The sequence below is a fragment of the Callorhinus ursinus genome, unplaced genomic scaffold, assembly GCF_003265705.2.
Source record: "Callorhinus ursinus isolate GAN/ISIS: 27379988/994484 unplaced genomic scaffold, GSC_fseal_2.0 scaffold12, whole genome shotgun sequence".
Taxonomy (NCBI): domain Eukaryota; kingdom Metazoa; phylum Chordata; class Mammalia; order Carnivora; family Otariidae; genus Callorhinus; species Callorhinus ursinus.
In genome coordinates this window covers 3,426,932-3,454,088 of record NW_027397074.1, presented here as the reverse complement: position 1 = coordinate 3,454,088, position 27,157 = coordinate 3,426,932, and the positions used below count along the sequence as shown (strand labels likewise).

General features: G+C 43.0%; 1 protein-coding gene and 1 pseudogene across 2 annotated transcripts in view; one reads left to right on the top strand and one right to left on the bottom strand.

Annotated features, from left to right (window-relative positions):
• PUS7 (pseudouridine synthase 7) overlaps positions 1-27,157 on the bottom strand; it is a 56,285-nt gene extending 29,128 nt beyond the window's left edge. For both annotated transcript variants that reach the window (XM_025872739.2, XM_073898674.1), the window contains exons 1-7: positions 26,927-27,157; positions 16,562-16,994; positions 15,617-15,701; positions 15,383-15,484; positions 11,497-11,641; positions 4,142-4,253; positions 2,242-2,319 (exon numbers count right to left, since the gene is read on the bottom strand). In XM_025872739.2, coding sequence (XP_025728524.1) covers positions 2,242-2,319; positions 4,142-4,253; positions 11,497-11,641; positions 15,383-15,484; positions 15,617-15,701; positions 16,562-16,994; positions 26,927-27,053 — 1,082 coding nt within the window. In that variant the 5' untranslated portion in view covers positions 27,054-27,157. The remainder of the gene's footprint in view (positions 1-2,241; positions 2,320-4,141; positions 4,254-11,496; positions 11,642-15,382; positions 15,485-15,616; positions 15,702-16,561; positions 16,995-26,926) is intronic.
• Positions 21,289-22,209, top strand: LOC112824808 (EKC/KEOPS complex subunit TPRKB pseudogene; annotated as a pseudogene).

Genomic DNA, 27,157 nt, shown 5'->3' with positions numbered 1-27,157 from the left:
AGTTTCTGGCTAGCCCACTGGCCTCACTACCCGCAGAGGTGATTTCAAATCTTCACACTCTTTTCAAGTTCCCTTCCCCACTCCTGCCCCACCCCACTGCTCTCAGCAGATGACTCATTTTGTGCAACATGGGAAGAAAAAGAACAGGCCACCGTGTAGGAACATCTTCAGGGGTCTCCTGCCGCTCTCTTTCAAACACATTCACACAGTTAGTGGAGTCACGGAGAGATGTTCTTACAATGCTTTCATGACACAACATACCTCCCGAAGGTCAAAGAGGAAAAGGGCTGGAAAATCCATTAGGATGCAACCAGATGCTTAATCCCGACACCATTTCAAGTGAATCAGAATAGTCGTGGGAAAGAAGCAAACTATAGGGGATTGTGGGGTAAAGAGAGGCCACCTCAGATTCTTTATGAAAAGATAAGCATATGTATTTAAATATATGTATTTAAGTGGGGACAGCAAGCACAGATGACTTCATTTGCCATTACAGTATAATTAACATGCGGTAAACTGTACATATTCAAAATGTACAAGATTTGAGGTGCCCGGGTGGCTCAGATGGTAAAATGTCTGCCTTCGGCTCAGGTCATGATCCCAGGGTCCTGGGATCGAGCCCCACGTCGGGCTCCCTGCTCAGCGGGAAGCCTGCTTCTCCCTCTCCCTCTGCCTGCTGCTCCCCCTGTGTGCTCTCTCTTTCTCTCTCTCTCTCTGACAAATAATAAATAAAATCTTAAAAAAACGTACAAGATTTACCATGAGAGTAAGCCCATGAAACCATCACTATATTCAAGATAACGAACATACGCATAACCCTGAGAAGTTTCCTCCAGCCCCTTTATTTCTCCCTCCCACCACTCCTTACCTGGGGGGTGGGGGGGTGGGGGTGTGTGTACACACAGAAGACGAAAGCCTGAATTTGTCTGACTTCACGAGGCTATAAATTCATCTTTTCCCCTTCCTTTCACTAAACCTTGTAGGTTCAGAGCCCCCAGGACACGGCAGCAGCCCCAATCTACACGGTCACCCACCTGCTCCAGTCACAACCCCTACTCCTGCCTCTCTGCACAACCTCGTCTGTTTTAGATCATGGTCAAGTCCAAGATCCTCACCATGACCTACAGGGCCCGAGGATCCTGATTTCTTGCTAGCTCCCACAAGACTAAAGTACCTGCCAGGTACCAAATGTGCTGTGCTCCCCAACTCCTTTCCAGCATCTTTTCACGAGGTATTTTCTTGGTTCAAACAAGCAACCCTAGACCCTCCATAGCCCTAGGAAACTCCTACTTGTGCTTCCAGAATCTAGACCAGTGGTTCTCAACCATAGGAGATTTTGCCCTTCAAAGGACATTTGGCAAAGTGTGGAGACATTTTTGGTTGTCACAACTGGAAGGTGAAAGGCTAAGGGGGGGATGTTACTGACATCTAGTGGGTAGAGCCCAGGGCTGCTGCTAAATGCCCTACAATGGCTCAGGATAGCCCCCACAACAAGGAATTATCCATTCCAAATTGCCGTTGGTGAAGGCAGAGAGGCCTTGATTAGATTAAAACTCCAGCATCCCATTTTCTGTGAAACCCTTCCCTGGCCTGCCCTAATTCCCCCAGCATACCTATATTTTAGCATTTATGTCACTGTGTGATAAGCTCTCATTTACTTGTCTGTCTGCTCCATTAAATTATAATTGCTTCAAATGCACAGACCATCTTTTCATCTGTATAACCCCAGTGTGTAACAAAAGAGCTCATTCACTGTTTTGTATTAAATTTTAAATAACTTATATTTAATAATGAATGAACAAAAAAGGACAGAGAGAAGGAAGCACTTATTCTCTTGGCTCTACCACAAAAGTCCTTTAAAAATCACACAAACAATACCTGTTTGCTCCAAAAAACATTAGGAAATACAGATATGCAAGAAGAAAAAAAATTGTTTTTTGAATAGGCAGAGGTACCATTTAAAGAGAGAAAAGACAGGGCTGTATGGGTGGCTCAGTTAAGCATCCGACTCTTGATTTCAGTTCAGGTCATGATCTCAGGGTCATGAAGTCACTTGCGCTCAGTGTGGAGTCTGCTTGTGCCTCTCCCTCTGCTCCCCCCTCCCTACACTCTCTAACAAATAAAAATCTCAAAGAAAAAAAAAAAAAGAGGGAAGAGATAAACCCCACAGCAAATCTGAGAACCGTGGAAGGTGGTGCTAGGGTTTTTGTGAACAAATTCCGACATGTACTCGGTACTTACTTGAGAACAGCAATCTCTTGAACAGTTATGGCCCTTTTATCTTTGGTTCCCATGTAGGAGAATATGTTTGGTTTGACTCTGGTAAGACAAAAACAAAACCATATGAAGTTGCACACCATTAGGAAATTGTATTTCTCATGCTTTAAGGTTCAAAGTAAATAAAATCATAACAGAATGGGAGCAGAGTAAGGAGAAACTTGATTTAAAAATGTACCCAGGAAAACATAATATGCCAAGCTAAGGAAGTAAACGATCCCTGGACAGCAACCTTCTTAGCAGGGCTTGACTTAGAATGTTTGTGGCTATGAGTGAAAAACCTGCCATTGGAAGACTTGGCTAGCCAGTAACCAAAAAGGAAACAACGTACTTCCTATCGATCATAGGCCATTCGCTAGATGACATGAAAGTGAAGGTAAAGAGAAATTCATTCTATATATATAATGGACCACTCTCAAAATTTTATTATCTTCAGTTTTTAAAAAGTGAATAATGTCAAGTTTCCATAAATATTTCTTTGCATAAAAAAAGCCAAATACTAAAATAGGGATCTGAATAGTTTTGATACAAAGATCTAAGTAAGCTAGTTAACGAAGAATTATTTTATAGAAACTGCTCCACATGAAAAGGAAAATGACAGGACAAATTTCTTGAACTCTGAGCGCTCCCCAACTGCAGAGCTCAGAGGAAGTCCCTCCACAGTGGTCTATCCTCCCAGGATCAGGTACAGACAGGCCCCGCCGACTCTCTCCCAGAGAGCTAGCAACTAGAGTAAAATAAAATGACCCTTACAGAATACTGCACACTACTGGCTGAAATATGGCCCTACTAACCCTGACCCCCCGTACCTCAGAATGTAGCTGCACTTGGAGAGGGCCTTTAAAGACGTGGTTCAGTTAGAATGAGGCTGCTGGGTGGACCCTTATCTGATCTGTTCCAATAAGAAGAGAAAATGTAGACACACAGACTCCGGGGACAAACACGGAGGGAAGACCACGGGAGGACACAGAGAGAAGGTGGCCATCTATAAGCCACGGAGAAGCCTCAGAAAAAAACCCAAACCTGCCAACACCTTGATACTGGGACTCCTAGTCTCCAGAGCTGTGAGAAAATCGGTGTCTGTTATTGAAGCCTCCCAGTCTGTGATATTTTGTTAGGGCAGCCCCAGCAAACTGACACACTGTCCACCATGTTTAAACTGGGTTAAATATGTATCAGAAAGTAAATTCCAGGGCACACAGATTGGCTGCAGTGCCTGTACCCATGACTGAAAAACAATTCTGCAGCACCTGGCCCATCCTCAGAGACTCAAACTGCATTATCTGCATTCCCAGGAGGAAATCCTACTGGTCTCAAGTTTTCAATCGAGTCAATCTCCAAGAATTAAGAGTTTACAATCTAGTTAAACAAATCCCTGCAAACACATCCAAGTGTAGGCTTTCTAGGAAGCAAGTTAATTTTTATTTTCAGCTGGATGGACCAACATGTGAACTATTCATTTATAGAATTTCCATCTTGAATCACTAGCAATATGCACGGAGGTAAAAAAAAAAAATTAATTCACCTATTGTCTAAGGAAACTGGGGGGCACATTTACTATCCGTTTGCCTATTTTCCCGCTATTTTTTTTTAAAGATTTTATTTATTTATTTGACAGAGAGAGAGACAGCGAGAGCAGGAATACAAGCATTGGAAGTGGGAGAGGGAGAAACAGGTTTCCCGCTGAGCAGGGAGCCCGATGCAGGGCTCGATCCCAGGACCCTGGGACCATGACCTGAGCCGAAGGCAGACGCTTAACGACTGAGCCACCCAGGCGCCCCCTGCTCCTTTTTCATTAGCACAGAAAGAGAAAAATAAATTCCCGTGTTGTCATTATGTGTCAGCACAAGAACAAGATACTAACCGTAAATATTTGGACAGCACATTAATAGCATCCATGGTGTCTTTGTTTTCCTTGTACAGTACAAAGTGGCAGTAACTTCCCCTAGATTTTGGCCAAGAATGTTTTCTTGGATCTTAAAAACAAAAAAATTAAATGTTATATAGACCATAACAAAAGTGATCTAAGCTTTAGCTTATGAAACCTACAAGGTCATTTTTTGCTAGAGAACATCTGAGTGAGAAATCCAATCTAGTCTGACAAGAAATACATGTTAAGTGGTTACAGCTGTGTGGACTACAGGTATTACACCTCCTGCGACTGGAGACTCAACATTATCTGTCCACATTCACAATCAAAAGCTGAAAGGCAGGCTGTGTGACAAATGAGTAAGACTAACAGGCAATCCTCACACAGAGGGGTCCACCACTCCCCAGTGCATTTACTTCACAAGCGCGTGTCTTGTAGGTGGGTAACTGGCTTTCTAGAACACATGTGGTCCAGAGGAAAGGAGCACTCCAATAGGAATCTGTAAGCCTTGCCTCATATCCCAAGCTGCTCACACATACAGGTTGGATGCCTCTGCAAGGGTGGGGATAAAGCTTGTGAGGAGTTGCCTCAGTGACAGGTTCAAGTTTTCCAAAGGCCGCTTCCTTCACAAAAGTTGAGTTAATCCTGGGTGGTTTACAAATGTTTACCTGACAGAGTGCAGCTCGCATTCAAAATGGAATGGTCATTATTCTTGGGGAAAAGGAGACTCTAAAAATTAAGCCAGGTTAAATGTCAAATTTCAATGTGAACTTCTGAACTACAGTTACTTTGGTTCTTCAACTTTCTGAAACTGACCAACATGTCCGGGCTTTGGAGATCCTTTAAAAAAGTGTCCTTTTAAATGAACATTTTAACTGTACTATAAACCAGAGATATATTAAAAAAAAATTAGAACTTAAACTTTAATTTTGAAAAATCAACATATTTTGGGAAAAATATGTAAGCCAGAACCCCACTTCCAGATGCTGCACAAGATACTCCTGAGTCTTGAGCAACACAAAGCTGCAACTGTTATCTGAACACATCTAATTCACTTATTTCTGTAACTCCATGAAATAAAAACTGTGAAAAAATACTTCATAGAATCCCTAGAATCTTCTTCTTTTAAAAATGTTCCTTTGTCTTTGTCCCTAAAATAATCCTTAGCATGAACTCATGAATCCGTCCTCTTCACAGACATAAGAAACTTCTGGTACTGAAGTTGCTGGTACACTTGGCTTTGTCAAGGCAAAAGGCACTCTTGATAGGTCAGTTATTTATGCTACAATGTAAAGAACAAACAAATCAATAAATCACCTTGGAAAACTGCCATAGCATCTATGCTCAGCGAACTGCTTTTCCTTTCTGAAGGAATAAATATGAATGTGAGTCTCTTCTGTCTTGGAAAACAAAAATATTACAAGTACTTCTTTGGCTCTTCATGTGAATTCCTCACAACTCATGCTCAGAAAATCGTGAATAAGAGTATTATTTTTGGCTTTCCTTCCAGCTCACCACAGTTAAGTAAAATTTTCTTCTACCTAGCACTTGGGAGAAAAATCATTGGCATTTCATTTTCTCTCCATGAAATACCAACTGCTCTTACCTGCTGCAGTTCTGACCTCTGTCCGAATGCACAGCATAGAGAGCACAAGAGAGCAATGTTTAATTTATAATAATATTAAAGTGCTTTAGAGGTGAACATGCAAATGATCGCATGGAAAGTTTCTACCAAGGACTGCTACAGCACCTGGTAGTTATGTGGTGGGTGAACAGCCATTCAGACATTAACAATGGAACGTCGCAGAGGCACACAATGAATGAGGAGGTAACTCACCTACAGGTACCAGCCTCCCTGTTTCAGTCTCCTCACGAGGGCATGTCAGTTCACCCCCAAAGCTGCACTGTCCGTACCCACAGGACGCAGCACGAGGTTTACGACTGAATACAGTATGTTGTCTACCTGACACTAAAATTACCCTGCATGTTAGCTGGAATTTAAATAAAAGCCTAAAAAAACAAAAAAGAGACCTAATACAAAATGCTTCCCCATCTAGAGATTTGTTTTCACAGAGTGCTACTTTTGATTATCTTTTAGTGGTGATGCTGCATGTAATTATTGTTTTGCTTTGTGTTTTTTGGAGGTTTATGAGTTTCCTGCATTGAGTTATAAAGATTTTTTTATTTGATAAAAATTTGAAAAATCATTACAGAAAATGGTACTTGAACTGATAAATTAAAAGGGATTTGAGATGATTTAAGAGACTTATCTATTTATACAAATGTAGGGATCGAAGGGGTATGTGCACCCCAATGTTTATAGCAGCAATGTCCACAATAGCCAAACTGTGGAAACAGCCAAGATGTCCATCAATGTCCATCGATCCATCGATGAATGGATAAAGAAGATGTGGTATTATATATGCAATGGAATATTATGCAGCCATCAAAAGGAATGAAATCTTGCCATTTGCAACGACATGGATGGAACTGGAGGGTGTTATGCTGAGCGAAATAAGTCAATCAGAGAAAGACATGTATCATATGCTCTCACTGATATGAGGAATTCTTAATCTCAGGAAACAAACTGAGGGTTGCTGGAGTGGTGGGGGCGTGGGAGGGATGGGGTGGCTGGGTGATAGACATTCGGGAGTGTATGTGCTATGGTGAGCGCTGTGAATTGTGTAAGATGAATCACAGACCTGTACCTCTGAAACAAATAATACATTATATGTTTAAAAAAAAAAAAAAGATGACAACAGCAGGAGGGGAAGAATGAAGGGGAGTAAACCAGAGGGGGAGATGAACCATGAGAGACGATGGACTCTGAGAAACAAACTGAGGGTTCCAGAAGGGAGGGGGGTGGGGGGATGGGTTAGCCTGGTGATGGGTATTAAAGAGGGCACGTTCTGCGTGGAGCACTGGGTGTTATACGCAAACAATGAGTCATGGAACACTACATCAAAAACTAACGATGTAATGTATGGTGATTAACACAAAAAAAAGAGACTTATCTATTTAATGCAATGTTCAGACCTTATTTGTATAATTGTTTGACAAGTCATCTATTGTAAAAGACATTTTTGAGACAACAACGGACAAACTGAACATGCACTGGGTATTAGATATTAAGAAATTATTGTTCGTTATGTAGGATGTGATAATGGTTTGGGGTTTTAGTCCTTAGCTGCTAAATACATACTGAAGTATTTGAGTGAAATGAAGTGCTGCGTAGAATTCTCTTTAAAATACTCCAAAAGAAAAGTAAGTGGGAGGAAAAGATCAAACAAAAACAACAGAATGTTAATAATCTTGAAGGTGGTTGATGGGTACACAGTGGTTCGATATAGTACACTCTGTGTGCCTGTTTGAAAATGTCCATAAAAAAAGTTAAAAAAAAACCTGTGACCAGAATTGATGAAGCAGAACTCTATCTGTCCTTCATGGCCCCCTCAGGAACATTCCCAACCAACTATAATGGCGAGAAATAAATGAAGCCACAAGGCTAAAAAACTAAATGCTATCATACCTTAAGAGAAACCATGACAACCGAGGATGAGTTTTGGCTCACAAGCATGCATCTTTTATTAGCAAATCCAAGCACTGAGCATGCATACAATTATCTCCTCTGTTGATAACAGATACAAGGATTCTTTTTCTAAAGTGCACTCAGTATACAAAATAGTAAGCATATGCATTAGTTAACTGGGAATATTTTGAATAATGGAAAAAATCAATGAGACTCAACTTATTCTGGGCAATTTGACTTTCTAAAACTCCAAATCCTTAGAATGCTAAGTAGCATGTATGTAGCTTTATAATTTAAGAGAATTTAAAATGACTTTTTTGAGACACACTGATTTAAAATGCGAATGCAAAGAATTCTCAGGCCGAGATCACAGGAAGCAACCTTCTGATGGTCTGATATGGCAGCACCAGTCCAGTCGAAATAGAAACCAGAGAGAAAAAGAAACCAAATTCAGGACGGTTCAGGTATTGAGCACAGAGATCCTCATGAATAAGGAAGGAAAAATGTAACTAGAGAAAGATGACAGGATGGGGTAGCATGCAGAACATTCTTTCCTTCCTATTCAAGGCCATTTCCAGGACTGCATCCCTGCACACCGACCTTCCAGCTTCCTCAGGATCCTGCGCCAACCACTACCATTTTCCTCCCAGAATTTCTGCCGGCCCTCTCCACTGACTCTTTCCCTTTAGGATATCAATATGCCCGGGGCTCTTCCATTTTAAAAGTCAAACTTATGCCTCCCTCTCAACCATGGTGCTTTCCTTTCTCCTTCTCTTTACAGCTTATTTTTTTTAAGTTTATTTATTTAAGTAATCTCTACACCCAACATGGGGCTCAAATTCACGACCCTGAGAATCAAGAGCCACATGCTCCTCTGACTGAGCCAGCCAGGTGCACCGTTACAGCTTACTTCGAACAGCATTCTGTAATTAGTGCCTTCTATCTCAGCCTGCGGTGTAAACTGGTTTCCAACCCTATTCTACTAGAGCTTCTATGGCAAACACACCAATGATATCCATGTGGCTAAAAACTGATGGATATATTTCAGAGTTCTTATCTCACTAGACCCATCTGTATATTTTCCACTGCTGATCACTTTATCGGCATTCCCTCTTCCTGTGGATTCCACACCACCAGTCTCTCCTGGAGAGCTTCCTTTTTATCTTCTGGCCCTTCCTCTGGCGTCTCTGTGGATTACTTGATCTGGGTATCCCTGCTGGGGCTCATTCGTTTCAGAAAGTATGGAAGAAACCTCTATATATCACATGGCAGATTTTTTTCTTTTTTTTTTTTTTTACTTCAGTCTTTTTAAAAAGATGTTCTTAGAGGCATCTGGAATATATACTATCTATCTGAAAATATAAATTAGTTTACCCGATTACATGGCTTATAGTAATTACATGATATTTTCAGAAAAATACTGTAAGCATGGTTTGGTAGGTGAATCAAGGGGCCGTCTATCAGACAGGATTAACAAACAACATCGGCATCAAAACAGCTGGTAATTTGTGGTGTTTGGGCACCATGATTTAGAATCCACCATGCCTATGTTTTAGGATGCACGGCTCTAGCTGAGAGAAGTTTAGGTGCGAACACTGCAATCGCTAGATAATGCGTGTAACAATCTATACCAGGGTATGGTAGGAAAGATCTAAAAACACTATAAACTTAGTTTTGTAATAAAGCTTTAGAAGCTAATTTATTCATATGCTAGTCAAGGTAGTCCAAAGGGATAAGCTATAATTGGTATTGGATTCTATTTGCAGGGGCATGAAGTGTAGTCTCTGGATCCTAGCTCTCCCAACTTTTCCAATGGTGTTTAGCTAAGGCACTCTCAGTGCTGGGGATCTGCAAGTGATGAACACAGGCCCTCCAGGGTCTGTCTGGGTCTACGAGGAGGTGGGAGAGAACAGGTCAGACCTCTAGCCCACTTTGACCAAATGCCAAAACACCTCAAGCCCAAGAGGTTTAGAACTCTATGCTAGTGATGATGCAATGTGACCTGCCTTCATGCTTCCTGCTAAAGTGAGAATTCCTATTTTACTGAAGATGTGCAAAGGAAATAGGGAGGGTAGTTCATGTCCTACAGAGCTCGGCATCTCACCCGAGAAACCTTAAGGAAATTTTTTATTTGGTAAAAAAGGAAGGTGGGTACGGCTTAAGCGTAGAAAATGTGGATAAAGACAGAACCTAAGAGATCTGGTACCACTCACTTGAGGGGGAAGGGGGAACTGTAAGGGCCACCGTGGCGTGCAAATGAATGCCCTAACACCCCTCCCTGCAGATCACAAAAGCAGGCATCCTCTAAGGAAGAAAGATCATTTCCAAGAAGCAGTCAGTCAAAACAATACAGGTTTTGCCACTCTGCTTCCTCATCACCACACTCAGCAGAATTAAGACCTTGCCTTGGAAGGAGGGCAGCTGACCAACGTGGATTGCCTCTCTACAAGAAACAGCTCATTAGCAGCCATCCTCAGCCTTGGCTCCTTGAGAGAATTGAGACTGAATGCACCACAGCAGCCTCTCTACATCTAGGATAGTTATCAGCCATCTGCCAATCTTGGGAGAAGGCAAAAAAAAAAAAAAAAAGTCACTCAAATCACTTTCCACTGGGATTAACGCTCATGAACAGCCCTGGCTGGAGTACTATTTTATACTGTGACTCAGACATTAAAGAAATGTACAGCAACCAAGCCATTAGTGTGTGGTTTGAAGTGTGATTAACAACCCATGCCCTCAGCTGTTCCAGAACACATCATCTCTTTTTCTTTGTGGTATCCACTGAGAAGTGGCCTCCAATGTCCACCTTCTTCTCCCCACCTGCTCAAGATTTCGGATTTCTGTGTCACTAACCAGACTTACTGAATGGACGTTATTTTTTTCAGGCACTGCTAAACCTTATTTCTGCTCCCATTTTTCTTATACTGCCCTCATTTCACTAGAATCAGTTACAATTAAGGTTTCATCCATTCACAGCGTTAACCTACAAGAATACTGACTCAAGCACTAATAGCACGAATAGTCTTTTGTTACAGTCTTGGAGTTTTGCTCTGACAAATGTATCTAGAAATAACTCTTCCCTAATAGAAGCCATCAAGGGTAGGAGACGAGGGTGAGGAAATATCTTTTTCCCACTGTCATTTTCATTACAGTTTTGTCTGCTGATTTGGCAGGTAAAAGAAGAAAAATTACCCAATTTTTCTTAAGGCCATATGCAAGTAGAAATTTTCATGGCTGTAGAAAACACATTAGAGCATAAATATCAAAGAGATTCACTGACAACACACTCGTTTCAGATGAATGATTTACAACGAAAGAGGATGGGCGAAGGGGCGCTTTCCTGCATATTCCATGTTGTTTTTTTTTTACATGTGGTAGAAAAACTCACAGTTGGAAAGCAGCAGCTCATCCAATATAGGGACTTTGCAGCAAATATGCCACTGGGATTTTGGGTTCATCTGAAAGCTTTCTTTCCTCCATTAAGACACAGAATGAGCAACAGCCTTCCATTTTCTTCTTGAATTACCACTGAGCCCATTCTGCTCTTCAGGGAACATTATCAAATTCCTAGGACTGTCTCTTAGGCACCACTGTAACTAGGGCAAATCTTGACTCCCACAGGAGCCCTAGTGTTCCTACCAGACACAGTCTGCAGGACTGATGTGAATGTGAAAGCTATTATCCACCTTCTCTGAAGGAGTGACACTATCAATACCCTCTCCTGCCTAACAGCCCTGAAACATGAACAGGCACGGAGCAGGAGTGGGATGCCATCTGTGGCCACGGGACAGAAGAAATGCCAGGTCACTTGCACACTTACTTGCCAGAGCCTTTTTCCCAGCTGCATGGTAGGCTACAATATATTTCTTCCCCTCTCTGTCCTCCGTTTTTGTCTCTAATCCTGGAAACAGAGATTTAATCGCTTGATGGATGACGGTTCTTTTCTCTTTGGTGTCCTCAATAACCTATTAAAAACAGAAATAATGCAACTACTGATTTAACAAACACCAAATAGGGAGATAATACTAATGAGTCAGTAAAAACACGAGTCATGTTATCAACCGTGCAAAGTAACAGAAGTCCACGGGTAGGATTTCAGGATCTTTCAGAGCTTCGTGATGCTGCACATCTTAAGAGCCCGGTTACTGAGCATGACCGTCTGCCAGGCACTGTACCAAGAACTTCATAGTCATCGGCTTATTTAATCCCCATCATCTCCTTACCATGCCACCCCTACACATACCCAGAGAGAAGGAAAACAAGGCTGAGAGAAGTGAAGGAATGTGTCCCGGGTCACACAGCTGGAGGACGGTGGCGCCAGATGTGAAATCCAGGCTGTGTGACTCCAGAGGCTCCCATCACTGACACTCCCACTCAGGGACTCAGGGCTCACAGATGGCAATGTCGGCAAGCTAGGCCTTTTGGGAGGTCAGAAACTCAACTCTCTTGAACAGTCCAATCTACAACTGCCCCACAAGGAATCCTATTTTATACTGAATTTTTTTTATTTTAATTTTTTTTTAAAGATTTCATTTATTTGACAGAGAGAGAGAGAGACACAGCGAGAGAGGGAAAACAAGCAGGGGGAGCGGGAGAGGGAGAAGCAGGCTACCCACTGAGCAGGGAGCCCGATGTGGGGCTCGATCCCAGGACCCTGGGATCATGACCTGAGCCGAAGGCAGACGCTCAACAACTGAGCCACCCAGGCACCCCTATACTGAATTATTTTATAATGACATTCTAAGCACATTCGTCCACAATAAAAAATAAAATCAACATCAAGAAAACGGATACTTATTAGCTATAGAACTATTGTTCAGGGTGCCTGGGTGGCTCAGTCTGTTAAGTGTCTGACTCTTGATTTCAGCTCAGATCATGATCTCAGCGTCATGGGACCGAGCCCCATGTCAGGCTCCAGCTCTGCACTGGGTATGGAGTCTGCGTAAGATTCTCTCCCTCTGCCCCGCCCCTCCACCCCGTGCTGCACACATGTTCTCTCTCTCTCAAAACAACAAAACTGTTGTTCAATTTCTGAATGTGTCTCAAACTAAGAAATACATTTCACATCTGGATTCAAAAGCCAGAAATATGCATGTATATATGCCTTACTAAAGACCTAAAAAAATTTTACGAAAACAGTATTTATCCTTAATGTGTACAATGCACTGTTATTTTCTGTTTTATCGTATTGCATTTACACAAATGTTGGTTAAGATCTACTAAACTGATTCCATGATCCACTGAGGATTGCAACCTGCAAGCTGAAAAACACCAGGATACACTAAACTACTTGTTAAACTTCATATTTTAGTAAAATTAAAAATATAAACGAAAACAAACTATGTTATAATTACAGACATGTGACTTTTTTTTTTAAAGATTTTATTTATTTGAGAGAGAGAATGAGAGAGAGAGAGCACATGAGAGGGGGGAGGGTCAGAGGGAGAAGCAGACTCCCTGCCGAGCAAGGGAGCCCGATGCAGGACTCGATCCAGGGACTCCAGGATCATGACCTGAGCTGAAGGCAGTCGCTTAACCAACTGAGCCACCCAGGCGCCCGACATGTAACATTTTCCTATCAAAAATTAGTCTAGATCTGGTTATTTACTGAGAACACTGAGTTGGAATCAAACTTTGTGCATATGACTGAACACATAGTTAGACTTCAAAAATTCGGCAAGTCTGTCCTCATTTTACAAACAAGGAAACTTGCCCAGGGTTTATTTTTAAAGGTAAAAACTTTCAGTAGATGGCATTTTTAGTATATGTGCTGCCGAAGCAAGCACTCAGTAGATGGCATAACTATAGTTTTTCAGATGACAGCAAATTTTGCCATCTACTCAGGAAAATGCACGTTATGGGGGCTGAGATCCGCCATTGTGCTGCATAACCAAGAGAAACCTGGACCATCCTTCTAGGCTGCTCTCAAAAACAATTCTTAGTTTTCTCTTTGGCATTGGTGAAGATTTTGTCCATAGGTAAATTCAGTAATTGATGAACCCTAAAATTATGTTACACACTTGTGGGACGTTTAGGTGGAGGGGAAGAGGAGATACGGGTTGGGGGCAAATAATGAAGTCTGAAAAGTTATGGTAAGCTCTTGTTAACTGGGAGCAATGGAAGGGGGAATTTTTTTATTTTTATTTTTTTTAAAGATTTGTTTATTTGACAGAGAGAGACACAGTGAGAGAGGGAACACAAGCAGGGGGAGTGGGAGAGGGAGAAGCAGGCTTCCTGCCGAGCAGGGAGCCCGATGTGGGGCTCGATCCCAGGACCCTGGGATCATGACCTGAGCCACTGAGGCGCCCCGGAAGGGGGAATTTTAGACAACCCCAAATCAAGTAGGTCATTAAACTATGGTACAAAAAATTTAACATAAACTTAAAATTCTAAAAATCTTGTTATCAACCTAGAGCTGCTCTGTCCCATGCGGCAGCCCTGAGCCACACAGATGGCAACTGAGCATGTGGCTAGTCTGAACTGAGCTATGTTACCAGCATAAAAGAACACCTGATCCTGACGACTAAGTAGGGAAAAAAAAAAGAATGTAAAACATCTCATTTGTAAAATAAAAAAAATATTGATTACCTATTAAAATATTTTATATTATTTTTTTAAGATTTATTTATTCTAGAGAGAGAGAATGTGAGAGCGAGCGACAGCAAGGGTGGGTTGGGAAGGGCAGGAGGAGAGGGAGAATGTTAAGCAGTCTCCCAGCTGAGTGCAGAGCCCAACGCGGGGCTGGATCTCATGACCCTGAGACCATGACCCGAGCCGAAATCTTGAGTCAGATGCTTCACTGACTAAGCCATCCAGGTGCCCCAAAATGAGATTTTTAAATGTATTAGGGTAAATAAAATATATTGTTAAAATTTTCACCTCTTTTTAAGCTTTTAGGAGATTTAAAATTAAAAACATGGCTCACATTATAAGTGCACTGGACAGTACTAATTGGAAAATAAAATTTTCATAACAAAAGGTTTTGAAAAGGCATCCATTGAGAAGCTGAGCTCTCCTTTTCCTCAACAGCAGGAGCAGACTCAAGTTGAGCAAAGAAATTTCCCTTCTCTTTCCCCAATTCCTCCCCCTCCAAAGACCCACTTGAGACCCAGAGGCTGCAGGAGGCAGAGTGAGAGCCACGACCACCCAATCCGGCCACACACCTGACTGTCCGGCGGTCCTAATCCTCTGGCTAAGACACCATGTGACAGAAAGGTTACTCTGTGGTTCCAAACAACACATTTCTTTGATTTGTGGTCATGTATAAAATTTTCTTAAAACAAAAACATAACTTTTTTTTGCTACAGTTTATCTGGATACTGGTTATCTGCCACTGATAAAAATTTTTTTTTAAAAAAAAGGTTTTATTTATTAATTCGACAGAAAGATAGAGCCAAAGAACACAAGGAGGGGAGCAGCAGAGGGAGAAGCAGGCTCCCCATGGAGCAGGGAACCCAACCTGGGGCTCAATCCCAGGACCCTGGGATCATGACCTGAGCCGAAGGCAGACACCTAACTGACTGAGCCACCCCAGGTGTCCCGATAAAAACATTTTTAGTGTAATGGTCTTTTAGATCAAACAGAGCAAGGTCATCCTTTTGTTAACTATTGTAATTTTTCTAACAGACACTTAAGATATGTTCACCCAAAAAAGAAGCAATCAAAACCCTAAAAAAAACTTTTCCATACATTTTTGTGCTATTTACCTCGATGGCAACACTGGTTTCTTTATTCTTAAAAAGCTGGAGCTCTTCTAAACGCTGCTTTTCTTCAGCTGTCAAAACCGTAAATACATCTTCTGAAGGATCCTTGAAAATAATGATGAAACTCCCAGTGAGTCACACACAGAATTCGAAGCTGTTAAGAGATCTATATTTCTAGGATCTCTAGGAAATGCTATTTTATACAGAAAGTGACTTTTGCTGGACGGCTGCTCTTACCTCCTCATCCACGGGCACGGACAAGTCATCCAAATGGCTGATCTGTCCATCTTTTCCTATTTCGTGAACAACGAAGTCGGAGTATCTGATGAAAAGGGAACACAAACTTTCAAAGCATTAACATTTTACTTCCTGTTAAATTGAGGAGAAAGTTTATCAACATCAAGCTTTGCTGCTGTACAAAACAAGGATTTAAAAAAAAAAATCTTCAGTACAAAGTTCATATGGAGTTATTTCTTCTGGTTTCTTAATAAATTCCAAGCCACAGCTTGGCTTTGCATTAGAATGTAAAGAAAAGACCCTCTGAACTTCTAGAATATTCTTTCAGAGAAACGTATAAATCAAAGCTTAGTAATGCTATAGAGACAGTCCATACTAAAGTGAATCCTAAATATGGCATGGTTAATTAAATCAGAACCCAATAAATCTACCATGAACCAACCTGAAGCTTCCCTTTATGCTAAATACACACATTATTTAAAATCCTCTCAAAAACCCCAAGGTGGTATTGGGACCCATTTTTTGGACAAGCTACCAAGGCTCTAAGATACGTACCGCAGTGACTGGACTAGATTCACACCCAGATCCATCTGGGTCCAAAGATTACCTGCTTTCTACCGCAGATGTGGCACACTCAGGTGAGAGAGCTGAGTTTAAGATTTAAAGACCAATTCAAGAGAAAACTCAAAAACCATTTAAAATAAGGTATTTTAAAGAAGTGAACAGCACTCATTCACATATGAGCAAGGCAGGCCACACACATTATTTTTAGTTACTCATTTTATCTTTAAATGGCCTATTTAGGCGGCTCTGCTGCATCTTATTCCTTCGTGACCATCAGTAAACAATCCATGGGGGTAGAAAGCTAAACAGAAGAACCTACTGCTGATTTCTTTCTCAAGAACAAACAGAATGAAAATAACCTGACATGTAAATGAAACATACCTTTCTTTCAAGATGCCTGAGAATCCCTGATGACAACTTACAAACTTGGTGATGCCAACGTCAAGTTCAGTGAGGCCGTGCTTCATCATGTCTGCAAAACTCTCAGCTTCCTCCTCCTCCTCACCCTCCTCCGAAAGGCCATCTTCTTCCTCCTCTTCCTCTTCTTCCAACTGCACATCAGAATTCTTTCCACCCTCTCTGGCACTTACGGCCGCGGGTGGCCCAGGCACGTGCACACTGCCAGGCAGAGAGACATGCTCCAGCCCATCCTGACCTGTGGTCAGACAGCTGTCCAAGACCTTCTGTCTTTTTGCCTCCTCAGCTGGGGCCACACTGTCATTATCTTCGACAGCATGAGACCCACGTTTCAGCGACACACCAGTCACTTCTGTCAGCTCCATTTTTAAGGCTCCAAGAAAACATTTAAGAGAACCTTTTAGGAAGGAAGAGAGGGCAGGAAGTAACTAACCATCACTTCAGTTAAGAGGTGGGTTTGAGCAAACAGAGGCACAGTTAACTTTGTTCCTAGGGTCCTAAAACTCATTTATTAAAATAATTCTTCCTAATGCTGGCACAGAAAAATGGCACAACACTTCTGCATAGAATTCGAGAGTGTGCATCAAAAACCTTAAAAAAAATATATGTCCTTTGACCCGGAAATACTACTTTCAGGGAGTATCCTAAAATAATTAAAATAATTAAAGCGCTTTTGTTAAGTGCTTCAAGTTCTAGCTGTTAAGGATACTCATCTCAGTGCTTTTATATTACCAAAAAGCTAAGAACAATGATGCCGGGGTATGTAAACTAAATAATACATAGAAACCGTGTGGATAGAAACTGGGCAAGGCGGTTACTTCTAGGACAGGGTATGGGTGGCTGGGTACAACAGGCAGACCTGCTGCTTTTACTGAATACTATAGTCAGGTCACTTGAACTTTGTTTCACGAAGATTATTATCCTTTCAAAAAACTGATTAAATAAAAATAGTGCATAAATTCACTTACATGAACGCATACTCATACCATACTAAAAAAAAAGGCAAGGGGGATGCAGCGTTGTTTATTGGGTATAGAGTTTCAGTTTTGCAAGATTAGAAAGAGTTCTGCACACCTGTTGCACAAGAGTGCAAATGTACGCAACACTACTGAACTATATGCTTAAAAATGGATAAAATGGGGGCGCCTGGGTTAAACATCTGCCTTTGGCTCAGGTCATGATCCCAACATCCTGGGATCAAGCCCTGCATTGGGCTCCCTGCTCAGGGAAGAGTCTGCTTCTCCCTCTACCCCTCCCCCCCATGCTCTCTCAATAAAAGTCTTACCAAAAAAAATGAATAATGTTACATGTTCTGTGTATTTTGCCACAGTTTAAACAACACAGATTATCATTTAACCAGCCCACACACAATGTAATGAGGGAAAGTCTAAGAATCCATACATACTTCCCAGTACTGAGCAGCTTGCCCAAGGGGTAACATGTGGCAATCAAAATAAATACATTTATCTAATTTGATCTTACTTGGTGCTCTTGGTGAAATAAGGATAAAAGTTTTCCTATGCTAATTATATAGGGAGATGATATAATTAACATGCTATGAACTTAGTAAACAAACTCATAAAGAACATAAATGAGCAGAAAATTAATATTCTAAGGTTCTCCAAGGCCTAGTTAACAAGAAACCTAACTATGGAAGCATCTACAGCAGAATAATAATAACAATGAACTAAAGTTTAAGAATCCACATTTGCGGGGTGCCTGGCTGACTCGGAGTGTGAGACTCTTGATCTTGGGAGTCATGAGTTCGAACCCCACGCTGGGTGTAGAGATTATGTAAATAAATAAAAAATCTGATCTTGCCTCATTGTCAAAAATCTAGAATAGAAAGAAAAGAAAAAGACAAATACATGCACAAAATGAAAGAAAAGATGATGGTGACTACAAAAAAAAATGGGAGAAGAGGTACAGAAAGATACCAATAAAATAAATTTCCTTTCAAAGACAAAAATTTAAATAAAGAAAATGGAAGAAAGTAAGAAACTGAAACAAAGGTTGATCATAGCTAGTTATACAAAATTACCTTTAATTCAAATAAGAAAGCATTTACTCATTTGTTCTAAGCAACGTATAATAAAAAAGGAGTATTGGCTCATGAAATGCTGATGCTCTTTCACGCACACGTTCTGTCACCAAAGCTGCCCTCACAGGGCCTACAGGCCAGTGAGGGAGACACAAAGGGCACAGGGGGTCACTTGGGGGCTACAGGAACACACAGAAGATTTCAGAGGGCGCTGGTGGTGAGGGTGTCAGAGAAGACCCCTTTCCTAATGGAAGATCAGAAATGAACACCTGAGCCAAGTTTTGAGGACCGGGTAAGGTCACAGAAAGTGGGGAGGAGGCTGTTTGCAGGGGTAGGGGTAGGGGTGGTAGCAGGGGCAGAGACACGGAGGCATGGGAGAGCAAGGAGCACTGGAAGAGGCCCAAGGAGCTCATCACACAGCATGGAGGGTGAAACACACAATGAGAGTCTGAAGCCAAAGCTAGGGAGTGAGCAGATGCCACCGCAGGCAGAATGCAGGGAATTCCATCTTGAAAACCAAACCACCACTGGACTTGTGAGTTCGGAAGATTTCATGGCACCTCTTTAAAGGGAAACGGGTTAGCTGGAAGACTAGGTAAGAGGCTACAGCCAAGGGACGCCTGACTGGCTCAGTCAGAAAGGCGTGTGACTCTTGAGCTCCAGTTTGTGCGTTTGAGCCCCATGTTGGGTGTAGACATTACTAAAAAAATAAACTTAAAAAAAAAAAAAAAAGGTAGAGCCAAAATTGAGCCAAGAAATGAGCACAACATGATCTAAAGCTGAGGCAAGGGCGACAGAAAGGAAGTTTGGATTCAGGGACATTTAGGAGGTGGTGAGAACAGGACTGGATGACAAATGTGGGCAGCAAGAGGAAACACTGGAGGATGACTCAGGTTTGCTGCCTTGGGGACCTGAGGGGCCAGGGGAGCTCCTCCTGGCACAGAAACCCCGGGCAGAGAAGCAGGTGGTGGGAGAAGACAAGCCCACTTATGGTACTGTGGTGTCGAAGGTACCTTGGAACATCCGGAAGCTAGGCACTACACTGTGTGACCCATATTCCTACCCCCAACCTGCAACGGCTTCCCAGTGATGACACTTATATCCTAGCTGGCATGCCAGGCTCCACCAGGAGATCCCCATACCTTCCCAGGCCTGAGCTCTCAGGAGGGAGGAAGCACAGCCAGTAACAGCCACTTCAGCAGCCTGGCTCAGGGACTTTAAGTCAGCAGGATGTCCCCCTCCTTCCCAGAATGCAGAGGATTCATCAAGCTCCTTCTCCACAACTGACGGTCATAAGCCTTGGTGGGAACACCACCAATTTCCTCTGCAGAAATGTCTGCGCCATCCTGCATTGGCACCGCCCACCATCTAGAGATCCACTCGGTACCATGATCTCCCACAGGCCTCTGACAACTCAGTCCCTGCCCCAATGGGTGCCTGTTTTCTGCCTGACTGCTCATGAACTCTCTCTGGATACTTTGTAGACTTCTTCGAACAGGTGCTGAAACTGTTCCCCACCTACAGAGATCAAAGACACACCAAACAGCAAATTTCTAAGGAAACAGTGGACCCGGACAACCAACGACTGGACCCGGACAACCAACCACCATGAATGGTCACTAACATCACAACAAAGAGACAACCAGACACACTGCATGCCCCTGAAAGCACATGCTATTATCTGTGCAGTATTTTTTTTTTTAATTCTTATTTATTCGACAGAGAGAGAGATAGCTAGAGAGGGAACACAAGTGGGGGAGTGAGAGAGGGAGAAGCAGGCTTCCCACTGAACAGGGAGCCCGACCGTGGGGCTCGATCCCGGGACCCTGGGCCAAAGGCAGATGCTTAATGACTGAACCACCCAGATGCCCCTGTGAAGTATTCTTACTGATTGTAACTCGATGTCTAGTTGGTAGGTTAGATGGCATACAGGGACAGAGGTTTTAAACACCACCACAGGGAAGAAACCAGCAAAATTCTGAACGTGGGAAAACTCTACAAGGACAAAGACAGTTCCTTCACTAATAAACAAGAAGGGGAAAAAGAGGGAGGGGAGCTTACAGACAAACCTATAAAGAAATGCAACGAGTGGATCTTTCTTTAAACAAGTCAACTATTTAAAAAACTGGGACAATCGGGGATGCAGAAATACTGGGGATATTAGATGACATTAAGGTAGTATTGCCAATTTTTTTTTTTTTAAGAGTGAGAGCATGAGCGTGCGAGAGTGTGCAGAGGGAGAGGGAGAATCTCAAGCAGGCGCCTCGCCCAAGTGGAGCCCAACATAGGGCTCTAACCCACGACCCTGAAATCATGACTGAGCCGAAATCAAGAGTCGGACAAGAGTTGGACACTTCGACTGAGCCACCCAGGCACCCCAGTATTGTCAACGTTTGAAGGTGTGATTATGTTACTGTGGTTACAGTTAAAAATAGACTCCTTATGTTTTAGAGATACAAACTGAAATATTTAGGGTTGAAAAATTATGAAGTCTGGAATTTGCTTCAGAATAATTTACCAGTGGTGAATGGAAGTGGAGCAGGTACAGATTTGAAACCAAGTAGGTAATTACTGAAACTGAGTGATGGGAACATCACACCTACTTTGAGCTTTTATTTTTATTATAAAAAATTTCAAACCTGGGGCGCCGGCTCCCTGACGTCATGAGAGGTCCAAGGAGCGCGTCTCAGAGGGACCTGGACCCCGGGCGCCCTGGTAAATGGACTCTTAATGAAAATTCAGAAATACATTTTTTAAATAGAAGACAATAAAAATTACCAATAATCCTACCACCCGAGATGGCCGTATTTTGAATCCTGCTTGTCTGAAATGCAGTTAACACATCAGCTGGACCTATTTCCCGAATGCAGGGTGACCCTTCTGTTATTTAAAGATGTAAAAAATGCTGGAGACTTGAGAAAAAAGGCCATGGAAGGTGCTATTGAGGGTTTATTAATAAACCGTAAGGTGATTGTTGATCCATTTCAGATACTTGTGGCAGCAAACAAAGCAGTTCATCTCTACAAACTGGGAAAAATGAAGACAAGAACTCTATCAACTGAAATTATTTTCAACCTTTCCCCAAATAACAGTATTTCAGAAGCTTTGAAAAAATTTGGTATCTCAGCAAATGACACTTCAATTCTTATTGTTTACATTGAAGAGGGAGAAAAACAAATAAATCAAGAAGACCTAATATCTCAGGTTGAAGGTCATCAAGTTTCTCTAAAAAACCTTCCTGACATAACAAATATTACAGAAGTCAAAAAGATATATAAACTATCTTCACAAGAAGAAAGTATTGGAACATTATTGGATGGTATCATTTGTAGAATGTCAACAAAAGATGTTTTGTGAAATGACAGAAGTCTTAAAAATTTTCAGCATTTATAAAAAAACATGGATTTTTCTTTGTTGATTATAATATGTTCAATCATAGAAAACACAGAATGGTACAACAAAGAAAAAAAGCCACTACTAGTCTCTCTTAATATTTTAAAAGATAGCCACTGTTGCTATTATGTGTTATTGTCTTCTAGTCTTCTGTTTCTCTTCAAATATATTTCATCTTTATGTAATTGGGAAGAAAAAAAATTTCAAACCTATAAAGTATAAAGAGATACGCAAACTATTCTGTTCCAATCAAATCACTGATTTTTTCCATTCTTCTGTTCCTCCCTCTGCCATCACCTCTTCTTCAAACATGTCCCAAAAAACCGACGCTCCCATGCTCGCTTCTTCAAGTGCCCCAAGCCTCAGTAGCTGTGAGCTACCACTCAACACTCCGGCTCACTGGTGCTGCTTAGGGTCCTTGCTAGCCCCCAACCAAGTACCAACCCTGCTGTCTCTGTCTGTGCTCCTGGTTGCTGCTGGAGAAAATCACACCCGGTCAGGAGATTCCTCTCTTACAACAGCCATCCCGGGTCAGGGCAGGCTTCTCCCAGTCCTGCTGGCCATCCGCAAAGAAAAGGGGGATCCTCTGACGGACACACCTCTTTCCGGCATCTTCACAAGACCACTTACTGTAACCATTTCCCTAAATATGGCAACCCTCTTAAAAGAATCCACAGTCACTTTAACACTCACTTGCTCCTCAGCACCGCACTTGACCCCCTCAACAAACACTCACCCCATGCACCCTGCACCCGGCATTCTTCCAGGCACTGAGAAAAGACATTGTGGCAAATCAAACTCATGCCCCGCTGGCGCTGGCGTGGAGCTAACATGTGGGGGAAGATCTGGCTTCTGCCTCAAATTGTTTCTTTAAAGTTCAGCGATGGCTTCCTTGTGCCAAAACCACAGCCACTCCATCCTGGCTTTAACCGACGTCTTTACCCAACAGGACATGGCTCATCGTTTCACTTCCTTGAAACTCTGCTTCTCCTCCTTGCCTTTCTCCTGCCTCCCAAGCTGCTCTTTTCCCTTCCTTCTCTGCTGCCACTTAAATGTGGGCATCTCTAGCTTCCTACCCCACCCAGTCTTGTTCCCTGCTCACGCTCCAATTTTCCCAGCCAAGACCCATCTCCAACTTCCTGCAACAGTGATGGCAGCTAAGCAACGGCAGAGGTGGAACGGGAGCTCATTCAAGCCTCTCCTTGACCCTGTGGCTCAGAGAGGGTCATGAGCATCCCCAGAGATTCCGGATCTGGCTCCAGCTTACACGGCTCCGAAGAGCTGAACCAAATGCTCAGATTCAACATGCCCTAAACTGATCTTATCATTTCCCACCATCAACACACATTTTGTGCGTGTTTATATTACGCTTCTTACCTCAGGGGATGTTACCACCGAAGTCAGAATATGGTCATCACCTCAACTCCTTCCTCTCCCCTCTGCCCACATCAGTGATTTCATGAATGCAATTCTAGAAGGTTTAGAATAGCATTGTCATGCCTACCATCCCTGGAATGAGAATATAGGCAGATAATGCCTACAAAGTATCACCCACTGGTTTCAAACCAATCTAGGTTCTGCTGTTTACTACGTGGGTTACTCGCCCTCTCTAGGCTGAGGTTTCTTTCTCTGTAAAGCTGAAAATTGATAACTTGCTCAGAGGTCTGTAATAGCTGTTCCTATTCAACTGTTGGTCATTAATATTTATTATGGATGGTTTACACAGCAGAACTGTATTGCTGAGTCTGGGGAAAAAACAAAGCTTCTTATGCTTCTTTTGTTCTCTGGGCTAATGATTAAACATGGTTTCCTCCTTCAAATACCATTTAATTTTAAGAGACCTCCCAGTACTGCCAACACACCAAATAAACAGGCCTTTAATATTTTTTGGCAGTCTTTTTCTTGATACTTGTGGACACTTGCCTAACCTCTTTTTCTTATTATATTTAACTGTGAAGATGAGCTCATTAACTAATCTCACTTTTGTGTTTCAAATTAAATTATAGTTTTCATTTGGTTTAGCCAATGGCCCTATCACAGACATTAATTATTGAAGTATACATAGCACCAATGACTATAAATCTGGTAGTATATATTTTGCCCAATTCTTTCAGTGGGCCTTGCAGACGAAAACACATTTAATAGAACAGCTGTGCAAACTTCTGGGCTAGGAGAGAGAGAACTCAAATTAGTATCGTTTTCATGAACAAGAACTATATACAAGGGAAGACTAAAATGCAATATAATTTTTAAAATGGGGGGAGGGAGGGAGCAGATCTTGTGAACATGGAAGAGGCTGGGAAGAATTCAATCAGAAAGATAAAACCACCCTGACTGCCCAAGTATGATTTTCCTAAGGAAATCAGTTTTGCATTCAGGAAAATCCAAATATACATATTCAAGCACTGTACCTCACAGCTGTAAAAAAATGAAAGGCTTTTTAAAAAGGCGAGGAAGGGTGGAGGGTACAGCCTCATTAGTTTTTTAAATGGTATTTAAAAAAAAATGTTTTTAAAGAACTGTTAGGATGCACAAATACATGATCCAGAATAGTAATCACAGTCAAGTAATCTAGACCAGAAGCTTGCTTCTGGAACCGAGAAAGAATCTACTGATACTTTCCGATGAACTTCAAAGTCCTACACAATTTTTTGAAGGGAGTACTAAAAAATGGGGTTTTGTGCCTTTATACTCCAAACGACCCAAATGAGATAAGGAATATTACAATTTTAACAATATTTTAAAGTCTTTTTCATTAAGATTAGATTCACCAATAAGCTTCCCTTTACACCCACAACAAAAATGTTTAGCATTCTCAAAACTGTAATACAACACTGATAGTCCCTTAACGTATTTCTTGCAAAATGAACATCTTAAAAAGGCCATATTATTACGGGCGCCTGGGTGGCTCAGATGGTTAAGCGTCTGCCTTCGGCTCAGGTCAAGATCCCAGGGTCCTGGGATCGAGTCCCACATCAGGCTCCCTGCTCCTTGGGAGCCTGCTTCTCTCTCTGCTTCTCTCTCTCTCTCTCCCTCTCATGAATAAATAAATAAAATCTTTAAAAAAAAAAAAAAAGGCCGTTATTAGTCTTAATCCTATCTATGTTCAGAATACAACATCCACTTTTTAAATGCATCCATCCTCTCTGCAAATTGTCAATAATCCCTTTAGCTCACAATAAACAGAGCAGAGCACACACTACACTCTAATATGCAAAATCATTAAGTCCATTAGATTCATTAATTCCACAAATATCTGTGCACCCATTATGAGTCTGGCACTATTCTAGGCACTGGGGAAAAAGGGACAATTTCTTGCCCTCATTAAGTTTACATATATTTAAGGATATATCAGTGAATAAAATAATAATCGCAGAAACATACATGCAGAAGAGCTACAAATAAAGCAGAGTAAGGGGAAGGAGAGGAAGAGGGGTGCTCTTTAGTGAAGCATCTCTAAGGAGGTGTCCTGTGAACCACGACTTGAAGGAAGAACTAGACATGAAAAGATGTGTGTGGGGAGAGTCCAGGCAGTGGGGCCACCACAGGTAAAGGACCTGAGTCAGGAGCAATCTTAGTCAACAGATCAGCTGGACTGTAATTTCTGTCTCCTACTTGGGGGCAAAAGCCTATGTTTTATTAATGCCTGCATCACCCCACCTTCTACCAAAAGTTATGTGCAAAAGGAGTTGTTAGGGGCACCTGGGTGGCTCAGTCAGTTAAGTGTCTGCCTTCTGCTCAGGTCATGATCCCAGGGTCCTGGGATGGAGCCCTGCATTGGGCTCCCGGCTCAGCGGGGAGTCTGCTTCTCCTTCTCCCTCAGCCTGCTGCTCCCTCTGCTTGTGCTCTCTGTCAAATTAATAAAATATTTAAAAAACAAACACACAAAAAACAAAAGTTGTTAAATTAACATATACAGACTCTTGGCTACTTGCCTAATGACTGAACAAAATCACTGCCTATCCGTCCCCTTTCGGTATGAGTGTACCGGTTCTTTCTGACAGATCCCTCAATTGTCAAGGCATCCCCAAACCAATGGGGCATGCCCGTTTTCACAGATCAGATTGGAGACTCGAAACAAAAGCCCTTCGTAATCCTGTATTTTCGGAATGAAAAAAAAAAAGTGGTCTGACAGCGCGATCAAATATTTGACAAACGAAATTCTCCAAACCCTACTTCCTGGCAGGCGCTAATAACCCAGGCAATAGGATGTCCTTCTAGCCCTCTCAGTGCAGGGCTGGCGGTAAGGACTCAGTGCGGATGAGTTTTGATTCAAAAGGGCAGCAGCACCTCCAACATCCACTCATTAAACACGGACCCGGCAGAGGGCTAGAGAGAAACACTCCTCGGCCCCAACCTGTTCGCTCCTACTCTGGGAAACGTGTACAAAACAAGCAGTCAGCTGAGTGCCTCCCTGGCGTGCAGTAGGCTCGCAGTAAGTAGTGATGGATGAAAACGAGGAAGAAAGCACGTGGGCTTTACCGGGCAGAAGACCCGCCCGGCGAAACACCGGAGCTCTAAGGTCCGGGATAGATGCCGGTTTTCTCCCCAGCGAGAAGAATTTAGGGAGCGTCGTGACGAAGAAAGGGAGGAGAGGGGCCTGGACTGGCGGGCGGCCAGCGGCGCCGGGAGCGGGGAGGCGGGCGGGCGCGGCGCCCCCTGGCTACAGGCCCCGGGATTGGGGGGGCGGGGCTGGCACCGCGGGAGCAAAGCCGCGGGGCTCCAGCCGCGCTCCCGCGGGCACTGTCCGTAATGGAGGCGCCGCGGGCGCGCCACGGGCTCAGGCCGCGGCCCGGACGCCTTCCCCGTCCGCACTGCCCCTCGAGGTGGGGCCCTGGGGCCGGGCCGCCGGCTGGCCGCTGAGCCGGGAGGTTGCGGCGAGGCCGCGCACTTACCCGGGGCCTGGGAGCGCGGGCGCGGCACGGGCCGGGCGGCGAGGGGGCGGGCAAGCTGCTCCGGGCGCAGGAGGGCGGCGGCGGCGAAGGCCACTCGGAAGAGCCAGCTGCGAGGGCGACCAGGCATAGGCAGCGCGGACACTGCCTTCAGTCCCCAGGGCCCGGAGCGCGCGGGTGGACTCGCCGGCGGCCGAGCTCTCACACGTGCCGCGCGGCGACGCGCCGCCGCTG